General features: G+C 56.1%; 1 protein-coding gene across 4 annotated transcripts in view; it reads left to right on the top strand.

Annotated features, from left to right (window-relative positions):
* The window catches only part of SCN5A (sodium voltage-gated channel alpha subunit 5), a 95,097-nt gene that overhangs the window by 25,472 nt on the left and 57,362 nt on the right, over positions 1-12,263 (top strand). For 2 of the 4 annotated variants that reach the window (XM_055321550.1, XM_055321547.1), the window contains exons 4-7: positions 668-757; positions 1,928-2,056; positions 8,426-8,517; positions 11,838-12,068. In XM_055321550.1, the coding sequence (XP_055177525.1) occupies positions 668-757; positions 1,928-2,056; positions 8,426-8,517; positions 11,838-12,068 (542 nt within the window). Of the gene's footprint in view, positions 1-667; positions 758-1,927; positions 2,057-8,198; positions 8,291-8,425; positions 8,518-11,837; positions 12,069-12,263 lie in introns of all 4 variants that reach the window. The other 2 variants (XM_055321551.1, XM_055321548.1) reach the window with 1 other exon arrangement.

The following is a 12,263-nucleotide window of genomic DNA, read 5'->3' as shown; positions in this document are numbered from 1 at the left end:
ATTCTGAGGGATGCCCCTGCTCAGAGGGGGTTCCCCAGCTGAGGAGTTTCCCGAAGGGAGAGGAGGAGAGCAGGAGGTGGAGCACGTGTGAAGGGCAGGAGGCAGTACTAGAAGCCATCTCCTGTGCCCTCTGGGTCAGTGTGTCCTGACAGGGTGTATAAGTTTGGGCAGCGGAACACTCCTTCAGAGAAGTCCTGAGCCAAAGGTGAAAAGCCTCTGGGAAGGGAGGAGAGAGAACTGGGAGCCCCACTGTCCTCTCCCCCCAGCAGTAACCCCTGAGGAACAGCTTCTAAATCCCTCCTCCTCGTGGGGCTAAGGACGGCACTCCCCCATGGCTGTGGGTAAAAGCCTTTGTGGTCCGAGGGTCTTCCTCCCTGCCCTCCAGGACCCTGTGTGGGACTCTGCTAATGGTGTGGTGTCTGGTGGCTGGCCCCCAAAGAGGCTACAGAGCAGGGCAGGGGTCCAGCCGCCAGTGCCGGGCAGAGGACAGGGCTGGCCTCAGTGGGGAGTTGTTGGCAGGGACTGGCAACCAGTCTGTCCCCTCGGAGCCCCTGTCTCGTTGACCTGGCAGCACTGGCATGGCAGTGACAACCCCGGGGACAGAACCCTATGGCAGGAGAGGCCTGGCTGGCCCGCTGCACACGGCTTTCCTTGACACCAGCGCTACGCTATTCAGTATGCTCATCATGTGCACCATCCTGACCAACTGCGTGTTCATGGCCCAGCACGACCCTCCACCCTGGACCAAGTATGTCGAGTGAGTATCTTAAGGCCTCAGTAGCCTGCCCCCTCCCTCCCTTCTTTTCCATTCCATACTGTGGCCCCAGAAGTCACCCCTGAAGTCACCGGCAGGACTTGCCCAACTGGAGGGACCTTGGCCCAGCCCCTTCCCTCTCTGGCCACTCCTGGTCCTGCCAGCTTCTTGCCTTGAGGATGAAGCTCTCTGGGTTGGCAAAAATGGGAGATACCCTCCTGACCCACCCTGAAGAGCACTGGGCCCATCAGAGAAGGCTCTGAAAGAAAACCCTGATAATTTATCGAGGACTTAGTGTGTGCCAGGCACACCTTGTCCAATGGGATGTGGCCAGGGGGTTTAGCAGCTGGGCAAGGCCCAGGGCTGGCCCCACTTCAGGACTACCTCTGCGGCCTCCAGTGACCCTTTGCATGGTTTACTTCCAGGCCATCCTTCTCAAATGAAAAGTACCTTACCCACAAGTTTTAAACAGACCTGGTGGGCCCTTGGGGCGTTTGGTTTGTTTTCAGGGAACCGATGGAACATCAGGGACAGCCTCTCTCACCAGAGTGGCTTGTCTTGTGGCTGTGTTCGCACAGGATCATCAGTGCATCGGGGATGAGGGAAGCAGCGCCGGTGTGGCCGGCTCCCATCCCAGTCCGTGGGCCACGGTCCTGGCATCTAGGCATCAGGATTCTTCAGGCCACCCCGCCCAGCCTCAGGTGTTAGACCCTCAGCCCCCTTTCCAAGCCCCCGCAGGTAGCTGAGCATGGACCATGCTTCTGTCACTAGCTGCTGAGGACCCACAAGCAAGGGTGAGGGAGTGATAATGATCTGGGTGGCCTTACAGGGTAGACCCAGTGGCCACCATTTGCCTGTGTGCATGGCCCCCCAGGCTGGGGTGAGGCAAGAAGTCGAGGGTCTTTCTCATGCCAAAATAAGCAGGAGGGAAAATGCAAAATTCGGGTGCATGGCGAGCACTCAGCAATGCTGAGTAAACGTGTGAAGATGAAATAATTAGTCCAATGTTTGGACCAACGCTCCAGCTCTGCCATGGGGCATGGCCGAGGGTCTCGTACGAGGGCTCCTTAAGAAAGGAGCTGTACAGGCCTCCTGCTTGCGTGTGAGGAGCCTGGCCAATCTGGCCCGCGGGCAGCAGCCTCCCTGAGAAACCTTGCGGGTCTCTCCTCCCAGGTACACCTTCACTGCCATTTACACCTTTGAGTCTCTGGTCAAGATTCTGGCTCGAGGCTTCTGCCTGCATGCGTTCACCTTCCTCCGGGACCCGTGGAATTGGCTAGACTTCAGTGTGATAGTCATGGCGTAAGTACCTTGCTCTCTGCGCCGTACTGTGCCATGCCATGCCGTAGTAAGGAATGTGTGCATCACCTCTGGCCCTGGGCCATTACCGGGCCCTCTCCCCACTGCTGCAGTCGCATGCCTCTCTACAAGTGGCTGTAGAGCAGCCCACCTTACTGCTGTGGCAAGAGGGAGACAGGATGGGGGCCCCAGCTCACATGGTGGGCTGTGGAGGTCAGGCCCGCTGGCTCATCTGTGGCTCCATGACAGCCCTGTGCTCCGCAGACATCATTACGATTCTGGCTTAGCATCCTCTGTCCTTTCTAAGGAGGAAACCAATGTTACAATCCAAAACCTCTGGACCACTATGAACAATGACCTGGGTTCCAAGGTGATTAAGAATGAATCAACAGAAAAGAGAAGGAGTGTGGAAAAGACCGGGCAACCCTAGGAGCCCATGCCAGGCACACCAGCACATCTGCTGCCTCCACTCACTCCACTTTTGGCACATTCTAAGGCACCCAGTCACTGACATGATCCAGTGGGTCGTCACACCAGCCAGAGAGGTATCTTGGATGGGGATTCCTTGTCCTCATTTTACAGATGACAAAACAGATGCCAAGGACACCCAAGGAGCCTGCCAGAGAGTGAATGTGAATGTGAATACCCCTGCCTGCTGCCATGCAGGCTGGGGCCCCACTTTCTTGTCTAAAAAGAGACCCTCACTGAGGCTGGGTGGAGGCATTCCCCTCAAGATGTGTCAGCAATGGGTGCTGTGCTGTGTTCTGACAGGGATGACTGATCAGGGTGGGCCTCCAGTGCAGGAGCTGTGGCCAGGGCTTAGCCATCAAACCCTTTCGGAAAGCCTGATGTGTGTGCAGGGCTGGGCACCACACATTGGCAGGGAGCAGAGCTGGTGAGGGCAACACTCCCTGCCCATGCAGAGCAACTTTGTGGAAGGACAGTGTTGGCCTAGGTGGTATCAGAGGTTTGGTTCAGTTCTCACTTTCTAGAATTCTCGGATTCACTAAATCTACCTGTTTGTGACAAGATCTGCCTCACCCCAGACATGAGCAGCCCTGCTGTGAGCTCAGCCTTGCGGGGGGAAGAGAAGGGAGAGTAGGCAGCCAGACCGTGCTGATGGGGTGCTTTCTAGCTAAGTGGAGAGCCTGATGGTTAGAAGATGCATCCAGGACCTGGTTTCTAGGCGCTCTGCTTGTAAGCTGACTCCAGCCCACCGTTTTACAGGTGGGGAAACTGAGGCTCAGATGCTGCCACTTGCCCAAAGCCAGTGTAGACATAGGCCTGGCCAGAGCTAAGTGAGCAAGGGAGAGTGTAGTGGGAGGAAAGGCAGAATGCGGGGAGGGGGGAGGCGGGGGGGCGGGGGACAGACTTGTGGCTTGGCAGGCTGTGGTAAGAGCCAGGGTGGCAGGAGCCACCAGTGGTTGAGAGCAGGGAGTAACTTGACCTGAGCTACGTATTATAAGTTTACCCAGCAGCTGGGGGGCTATTTTAGTAGCCAGGAGAGACATGACCGGGACATCTCTCTCAGAGAGTTTAAGTAGAAAAGCTATGGGACACAGTCAGATTTTGGATGTACTTTGAGGGTAGAGCTGATAGGACACCCCAAAGTGGTTTTGGCCCGAACAGCTGGGTGAACAGCATTACCATTCACTAAAATGGAGGATGAAGGGAGGAGCTGGCGGAGGGAAGGAGAGAGGGAATCAAGAGTCTAGATTGGAATGCATTAAATTTGAAAGCGTCCAGGGTGAGACACAGAATAGGCAACTGGATATTCCAGTCTGGAGTTCAGGAAAGAGGTCCGAGGTAGAGATATATATTTAGAAGCCATCAGGGTGCAGATGAGACTTGCAGCCAGGAGACCGGATGAGTGAATCATCTAGAGTGAGCGCGGCCAGAGAAGGGACGGCGCCTGGGAACTGTACCACGGGATGCTCCAACATCTCGAGGTCAGGAAAGAAGGGGTGAGCCGAGGAGTCTGGAGGGCACTGCCATGGTGGGTGGGGGAAGGCCTAGGCAGAGGACTGTCCTGAAAGTGAAAGCCAGCTCAGGAGCGTGACTCCACTCGAAAGATGTCCTGAGGAGGCTGAAGACATCCAAGGCATCGACCATGGCAGTCACGACATGACACCCCTGAGGACCGTGATGCCGCTGATGGCCTTGACCGGACATGGTCGGGGACATACGCCTGATGAGATAGGGCTCAGGAGACGGGGCCAAGTATAGACATTTTGCTTGTGGAGTTAGCTGTAAACCTTGAAAATAGAATGCTGGGGGCTGGAGAAAATGGGCAGGGGAGCACTTCTAAAGACGGGAGGTGTCTTTGTAAGGGGGTGGGCACGATCCAGGAGAGAAGAGAAGCCCGATGATGGAGGGGGCGGGTTGCAGGAGCAAAGCCCTTGAGCTGGTCTGAGGGCTGGGAATCACGGGCCCAGGTGGAGCACTGGCCTTAAGAGCACCGAAGGCAGAATTTCGAGTGGGTTGGTAGAGTCGATAATGAGAGAGGAGAATTTCTCTCCTGATTGCTTCAATTTTCTCCGTGGTAAGATCATCAGCTGAGACCACAGAGTAGGGAGGCGTGTCCGGGGTCTGTGTCTTTCCTATCTTCCCATTCCAGAGCCTGAGCAGGACTGTGTCACAGCAGCGATACCCCCAGGCCCTGGGTCCCCTGCCTAATAGTAGGAGCCAGGATTGGCCTGTCTTCGGCCCATGCCTCTGGGAGATGCTCTGTGTGACCTCAGGCCTTCAGTGAGTCCTGCTGTCTTGTCCCATGAGAGAATCTCTGTCTCAATCCCCACGGGATCCCACGGGGAACCGCTTCTTCCGCTTGGAATCACAGAGCAGGTGTGCCTTCCTCAGCAAGGCTTGCCTGCCTTCACTCTGTACGAGAACCAGGGGTAACAAAGCAGAACAGACTCAGAGGCCAGCAGACTATTTCCAAGTCCTGGGTGTCTCACAGAAACTGGCAACCCACTTCCCCTGGGGCTGCATGGACCCACTGGAACATCAAGTTTCTGCTCTGGGCTGGGTTGGCCTGGCAGCTCTGATTGGTGGTGGCCCTGCCTTAGGACAAAAAAACGGCTGCCCTGGTAATGCAGTGGAAAGCATCCTGCTATGGTCAGAATGGCTCGATAATGGGGAGGGGACTCCTAGAATCATCGAAGGAGACTGGGGTGGCAGAAACCGTCCATTCACTGAAACTCCCCCTCCTCCATTTTACAGATGGAGAACTGAGGCTCGCCCACAATTAGGGAATGAATCAGCAGTCGCGTCGGAACTAGAACAGGTCTCCTTGCTCCAGAGGCACCCCAGGGCTGATGTTTCCACCTGACCCCCCCCCCACTCAGTGTAGAGATGGTGGGAGGGTCGGGGTTGCCAGGAGGCCTGCCAGGCAACCCTCTCGCCAGAGTTCTTCCTGGGGCCCCTCCCGGCTGGGCATTACCTGCCAGTTAGCACGGCCTCCCACCTCCAGGGGTTGTTATGGAAACTGAACCTAGAGGGGAAGGGAGGGAAGGCAGCCAGGAGAGGGTGGGCTCTACCCCTGCCCAGCAGCCCAGAAGGGGCCTTGTGATGCCGCAGGAGAGCTGCGCAGGAAGATGGGGGCAGAGCAGGAGGAAGGCCGGGATCTCCTGCCTCTGGGTTCCTCAGCTTCCAAGGGGGCTTCTCCCTGCCCTCGGGCCGGGGTGCTAGATGAGGCTCACTTACCGGCCTCTGCTCTTTCTGTGTCAGGCCTGTGATCCGCCAACCCAGCCGTCTGCCCCTACACAGTAGCTTGGCCAGAGCAGAAGGAGCAGAATGGCTCGGAGGAACGTTTTGCCAGCCTGACAGGGGCAGAGCTTGAGCCCCAGCCTGGCCCCTGCTGCAGCTGGCCCTTTCCCAGATACAGGGTCTCTTAGGACACATCCCAGGGCCCTGAGAAAGGCCTTACTGGGGCTCTAGGGCCCCCACATGGGAAGCAGCCAGGCCAAAGGTTCTGAACCAAGTAAAAAGGGCAGCAGCCCCCATGGCACAGACATGCAGAGCACTCGCCCAGCCCTGTGTCTCACCTTCGAGACTTCCTACTTGTCAGGACTGCCCTCCCACACGTGTCCTGACCTCACAAACACCCTACCACCAGCCCCACTCCTGTTCTCAGCCACTCAGCCAGCCTCACAAGCCTGCTGCGAGCACACACTTGGGATCTTGGCTTCTCTGTGCTTAGCACCAGCTGCTGAGGAGGCGGACCATGAATGGAGGGCAAGCCTGGGGGTGTGGGAAGGCGGGTTCTACAGTAGGACAGGCAGAGACACAGGATCCGAGCTGCAGACATGCAGGACTTCACTGGAGATGGGAGGGGGCAGACAGGGTCTGTGAGGGACAAGAGGGGAGAAGGAAGGACAGCCGGTTCCCTCCAATCTGCACAATGCTCTGCTCACTCCCTGTGACCAGAAGAGACTGGTGTCACAGGCCATGCTTATTTGTCCGGCAGCAGGAAATGGGGCCCAGAGCCACCAGCAGGCTGGACCCATAGCTTGCATGTGATGGCAACATCAGCAGTGTTCTGAGCTAAACCTGACAGTCTTGTGGCAGCACCATAAAGGATGGAAAGTGAAACCTGAGAAGAATGTGGGACAGAAATTTGAGGATCTGAGTCATCACAGAGAATGGAATAGCCATTAAAAGCAGAGAGGGAGCTTGGACCAAATTAATAGGTGTATATGGGCCAGAATAAGGGAGGTGACTTGTACTCTTCATTGGGAGTTTACAAGCTGAAGTGAGTCCAGAGGAAGGAATGGAAATCACACAAAAAGAATCTGGTGTAGCCAGAAGAAAAGTTCTGAGGATGTGTCTGCTAATTTCTCATCTCTGAAGGGATGTGGCGAGTGAGGAGGGAGCAGGCATGGACCACAGGGCCCCATGAAGATGGAAGGGCCCTATGAGTGGACATAGAGGAAGTTGGTGTCAGCCCAGTGTCAGAGCCGGACCAGGCAGGACCCAGCTCCCTCCAGGACATTGAGTCCCTTGACATAGCCTACAAGTTCTTCCCTGCGGGACCCACAGCTTAAAAGCAGATTCAGAAGCTCTGAGCAAAGTAGAAGGGCCTGGGGGTCCAGACTGACTGGCAGAGTGAGTCCGGCTGCACTATCCACCCACCCATGACACTTACCCAGCCCCGCTGGTTTGCCATCCTGGGTCTGATGTCACTCAGAGACCAGGTCAGACACACTTGGTTAAAAAATCAGACATCCTGAGTCCACTGTCCTTTGTTAAACATCAGACGCCTTCGCTTAAATGTCAGACATCCTGGATGTGAAATCTTTGGTTAAATATCACAAGTCACTTGCCACTGTCCCGATGGTCCTGGTCACACACCGTCCACCCAGCTCTTAGACATTCTGGTCACATGGCCCATTCATGCATGTCCTCACACTCTGCTCAGGCGGCAGCCTGCCCCCCAGAATCCGACGCCTTCCTCCTGTGCCTGTGAAGACCACAGGCGGATGACTGTCCGTTTTGTAGGATGGAACGTCTCTCCCACTCAACCCTGCTGAGACCTCCCTCCTGAGGTCACTCCTCTTGTGAAGACTCAAGGCCATCCTTGGGGGTCTCTGGAGGTCTTGGGATGAGACTGAGGGGGACTGGGCCCCCAGAGACCCAGCTATGCCTCCGTGATGGTCTCAACCAGGCCTTAAGGCTCCACAGATTGGGGTAGTTGGGGTAGCTGGGCACAAGCTGATCGCAGACGACTGATGGATGATACAGAGCAAAGCTAGGACCGGAACCCCGCCTCGGCATCACTGTCACCCAGCCTGACATCTTGGAAGACCATTTCCCTATTCACCTTGCTGTGTCTCCAGCCATAGTCCCCGCCGTGTGGTTTCATGTCACCATCCCGCAGGGCATAGACAAGAAGGCAGAGCACCGGTTATTCGCAGGACCGTCACCAAGAGAGCCGCCTCCCGTGTGGAGGCCTCCTGTGTAGACGTCCCTAGGTCATCTCACAAGGGCCTGGTGTCAGGAGGGTGGAGAGGAGGAAGCAGACACCCGGGAGGCCTGGGCATCCGCAGCAGCCCCTGCCCGAGGGAGAGGGGGAGGGGGAGGGGGCGGGGCGGGCAGGCCAAGGTGCTCCTTTACGATTCCCAATAACTGTGGTTTGATTCTGCAGGTATGTATCAGAAAATATAAAACTAGGCAATTTGTCGGCTCTTCGAACTTTCAGGGTCCTGAGAGCTCTAAAAACTATTTCGGTTATCCCAGGTAAGATGCCCGGACTCGCCTCTCGGATCTCAGCTACAAGTGACTCTCTCTCTGTCTCCCCTCCTCCCCTCCCCCACCGTGTGTCTCCTGCTGGCGTGTCGTCACTGTCCCGTGTGTGACTTTCCCCTGTTACAGATACACAACAGAATTTGTGGACCTGGGCAATGTGTCAGCCTTACGTACCTTCCGAGTCCTCCGGGCCCTGAAAACTATATCAGTCATTTCAGGTGAAAATCAGGTTAAACGCCAAGGCTGGAGGGACACACGCAGGCCTTCCCAGCCCCCCGGGCCTGAGGCGACCCTGGGGAAGGCCCCTCCGAATGTGCCTGTCACCAGAATACCTTCCCCAGAGCTTGGTGGCGGGGATCCGGCGGCGGTGGCGGACGTGGCTGGCCCCTCAGAGCTTCCCGAGATGATTCGGGATGCCCCCCCCCAAGCAAAGCCCGCCCTCACAGTGGCTGGGGGGGCACATGGCTCCCATGGCAGGGCCTGTATCGAACCCAGATTCTTCCCAAGATAATGATGTCCTTCCCAAACTGAGCTCAGTGCTTTGAATAGCGAAAAGCTTGCGTGTGGATTGCTTCAGCCAGAAGCATCATCCTCCAATAAGGAAACCAAAGAACTGGGTTTGAAGCAAACCACACGCGCGCGCGCACACACAGACACACACACACAATAAAAAGGGAAAACTCAGGGCTGAATGCCTAGTCCCTGCATTGTGTCCCCTCTTGGTGACAAAGGCACAGCCGCCACCGCCACCGCCTCCTTTTGTGAAACAGAGTGTATTCTGCGGACAGGTGTCATCGGGCCTTGGCGTCTACCAGCCCTCGCTGCATGGTGCGGTAGAGGTATAGCAAACCGTGCATGGTAGCCTCAGGAAGCAATTCTCCTTGACAGATGTTGGCAATTGCACCCGGGAATTCTAAGCCCGGATGGCCTCTCTAGAAAGCCGGTCTACCCCATCCATCCAGAAAAGTTCTCAAAAGGCTTATGATGATTTCATGGCCCACAGGGCAGTGCCCAGAAGTTTCTTCCAGGGCCTTTTTCTGAATGCAGCCACACTCAGAATTGGAGATGGCACTTCTTTTAAGAAGGCAGCTGGAGACAGGTTGTATGCCACAGATCTGAGGAGGTGTCAGAGCTGAGGGAAGAATTAACTAAAGCAGATGGTGGCATCCATTCCTGATTTGGAAAGCCCTAGGTCCTGGCCCCTTGATCTCCATGTAGCTCTTGCTGCCCGGGGAAGGCATGGGCCCTGCTCTGAGCTCCTTGGAGGTGTTCAGACTCTCCCTTGGTGGTGTTAATTATCTAATAAGACTACACCCCCCCTTATGCTACGTTCAAGCTGAGCCTCAGACTGTTCCTCCTGACCTCTGAACCCCATAGGATGTGCACAGGGCCACTTGTCCCCATGCTCTCCAGTGGCCCAGACCCCCCACTAAGAGCCAGTAGCAAGTGGGCACCGTGCCCACAGTGCACAGTCACCTCCATGGAGACGAGTGTCGTCATTGGCCTGGGTGCACACATACATGCTTAGAAGCTCAGGGTCTGTCCTCTAGGATCCCGGGGACAACCTCACATCATACACCCACAAGATTAGAGAAGCACACTGGCCATAGCAGTTGAGAAAAGGCATGTTCCAGTCTGTTTTGTAAGAAAGGCTAGCAAAGGGAAATATCTCTCAGTCCTGGAGTAATGCAGGAAGCCTGCCAACCTAAGCCCGGGCACATTGGACCTCTTCAAAGCTGCCAGCAACCCAGTGAGAAAGCAAAAAACAGACCCTGAAAGTGGTCATTAGAACAATGCTGTGGTCGGCATTATGGAAATCTCTCTGGAGGAGGTGTCCCCTGGGCTGAGGCTCAGAGAGCCTCGGCCTTCTCCAGACCTCAGTCTCCTCTCCCGCAAGATGGAAATGAAATCAGAGGGGTTGGTTTCCAAGGGCTCTTTGGCCAGCTTGTTAGACCTTCAGTGGCAGGAGAGTGTCCCAGTTGATGCCAGGGACCTTTCCCTTCTTGGGTATTTTCAGAAAGAATCCTGTTACTTCATTGGACTCATTCTTGTCAGAAGTGAACTCTGTCATCAATATGAGAAATATTTAAAGGACTGGATCTATGCTCACCAGCTTATTTCCCCCCGCTGGATGCTATGTCCACAGACCAGGAGGTGCTTTGCTGGGCCTTGAACTGGATGCTCTAGTCCAAAGATCCTTTAGACTAACAGTTGAGGCAGTGTATGCTGCCCATCACCTCCTGCCCTGGGCTCCCTGCCACATACATTATGGGCAGGGTCTCCAGGCCCGGTAAGCAGAACCGGAGTGTGCTCTCTGAGGGGTCCTAGAAGCTCTGCTAGAGCTGAGGTGTGCTGGGCTACCAAATGGGAATCCTACTACCACCACCACTCCAGGCCCATTCCCTGCAAGGCCCACACCTGCCTGGGGCAGTTGCCAACATCTGTCAGGACAATTTCCACAGAGCACGCTGAGTGCCTCTGAGCTGTGGGCAGGGAGCAGCGCTAGTGGCACAGTGGGAGGACTTCCTCCCCTGCTCCCATGTTTGCCCATCGCTGCCTCCCTGTCTTGAGGTCATGGGCATGGCAGCTGTGGGCACGGCCACCACAGGTGCTCCTAACACATTAACCAGCTGGACGATGGATGGATGGATGGATGGAGCTTAATCTGAGATCTGGCCGCTTTGAGCCTGGGGGCTGGGGAGTGGGGGCAAGAGGCCGGGCTCTGCTGCTGGCAGAGAAGCCCCCTCGCTCCCGATGCTCTGCTCGAACTTGTCATAGGACAATAGTTCGGTGTCAGACCAAAGGTGTCTACACATGCTTTTCTGTCACTTTGCTGTGTGGTGCTGGCTTCTGCAGGGAGCTGGGCCATGCAACTAACACATCACGGCCTCTTGGCTTTGGGGAATGGGATGGAAGGGGATGGGTCCTGGAAGGACAGGGCAGAGGAGGAAAATGCAAAGTAAGTCAACCCCTCCCCTGCCCTTGAAGCCTTCCCAAAGGTGGGATCCTAGCCAGAACAAACCCCTTAGGACATTACCCACCATGACCTTGCCAGGCCTCCTGATAGCCCCCCATCACCCAAGCACACACCCCATTCCTCTACCAAGAATGACCTGTGCCTCTCCATCTCAAGGATCACGGCCCTGTCCATTGCCCTGGAATGGGCCTGGACCTGTGTCCCTTCTGCAGATTATATTTAAAGGTATACCTAGGGACCAGCCGGATGGGGACAGACTTTGAGTGTTTTTTTTCCTCAAGAAACCAGCATTTCCCACAACCATTTAATATATGTGGCTAGTGGAGAGCAAAGAGGACTGGGTCCTCCTGAAAATACATGGCCAGACTGGACTTCCACCCTGGTGGGGGGGTGGGGCAGGACAGAATCTCAGTAGCAGAGGAAATGGAGGCCTCCTTCTCTTGCCCCTGCTTCATGATTGCCCATCTGGCCCAGCACCCCCTCAGGCCTGGCCCCCCACCCAGTGGAATGAGGAGCACAGAGCCTGTGGGTGACACCCCTGCTCATTCTTGCCTTCCCCAGGTCTGAAGACCATCGTGGGGGCTCTGATCCAGTCTGTGAAGAAGCTGGCCGACGTGATGGTCCTCACCGTCTTCTGTCTCAGTGTCTTTGCCCTCATCGGCCTGCAGCTCTTTATGGGTAACCTGAGACACAAGTGTGTCCGCAACTTCACGGCGCTCAACGACACCAACGGCTCTGTGGAGGCTGATGGCCTGGTCTGGGAGTCACTGGACCACTACCTCAGCGACTCAGGTGCAGGCTTACTCTGCGGGCCCGGGTCGGGCTTTGTGAGGCCACACAGGCCTTACCAGAGGGTAGACCTTCCCCCATGGCTGGTCAAGCTGTACTTGGTCCCCCAGAAACCCCAAGGTATGCTCCGGGATCCCAGCCCCTGCCCTTTGGAACTCCAGGAGAGGACAGGAGGGGTGAGGACTTTGGGCCTGCCCT

Source organism: Nyctereutes procyonoides, unplaced genomic scaffold, assembly GCF_905146905.1.
Source record: "Nyctereutes procyonoides isolate TBG_1078 unplaced genomic scaffold, NYPRO_anot_genome, whole genome shotgun sequence".
NCBI lineage: Eukaryota > Metazoa > Chordata > Mammalia > Carnivora > Canidae > Nyctereutes > Nyctereutes procyonoides.
This window is presented reverse-complemented; position numbering and strand designations above follow the sequence as displayed.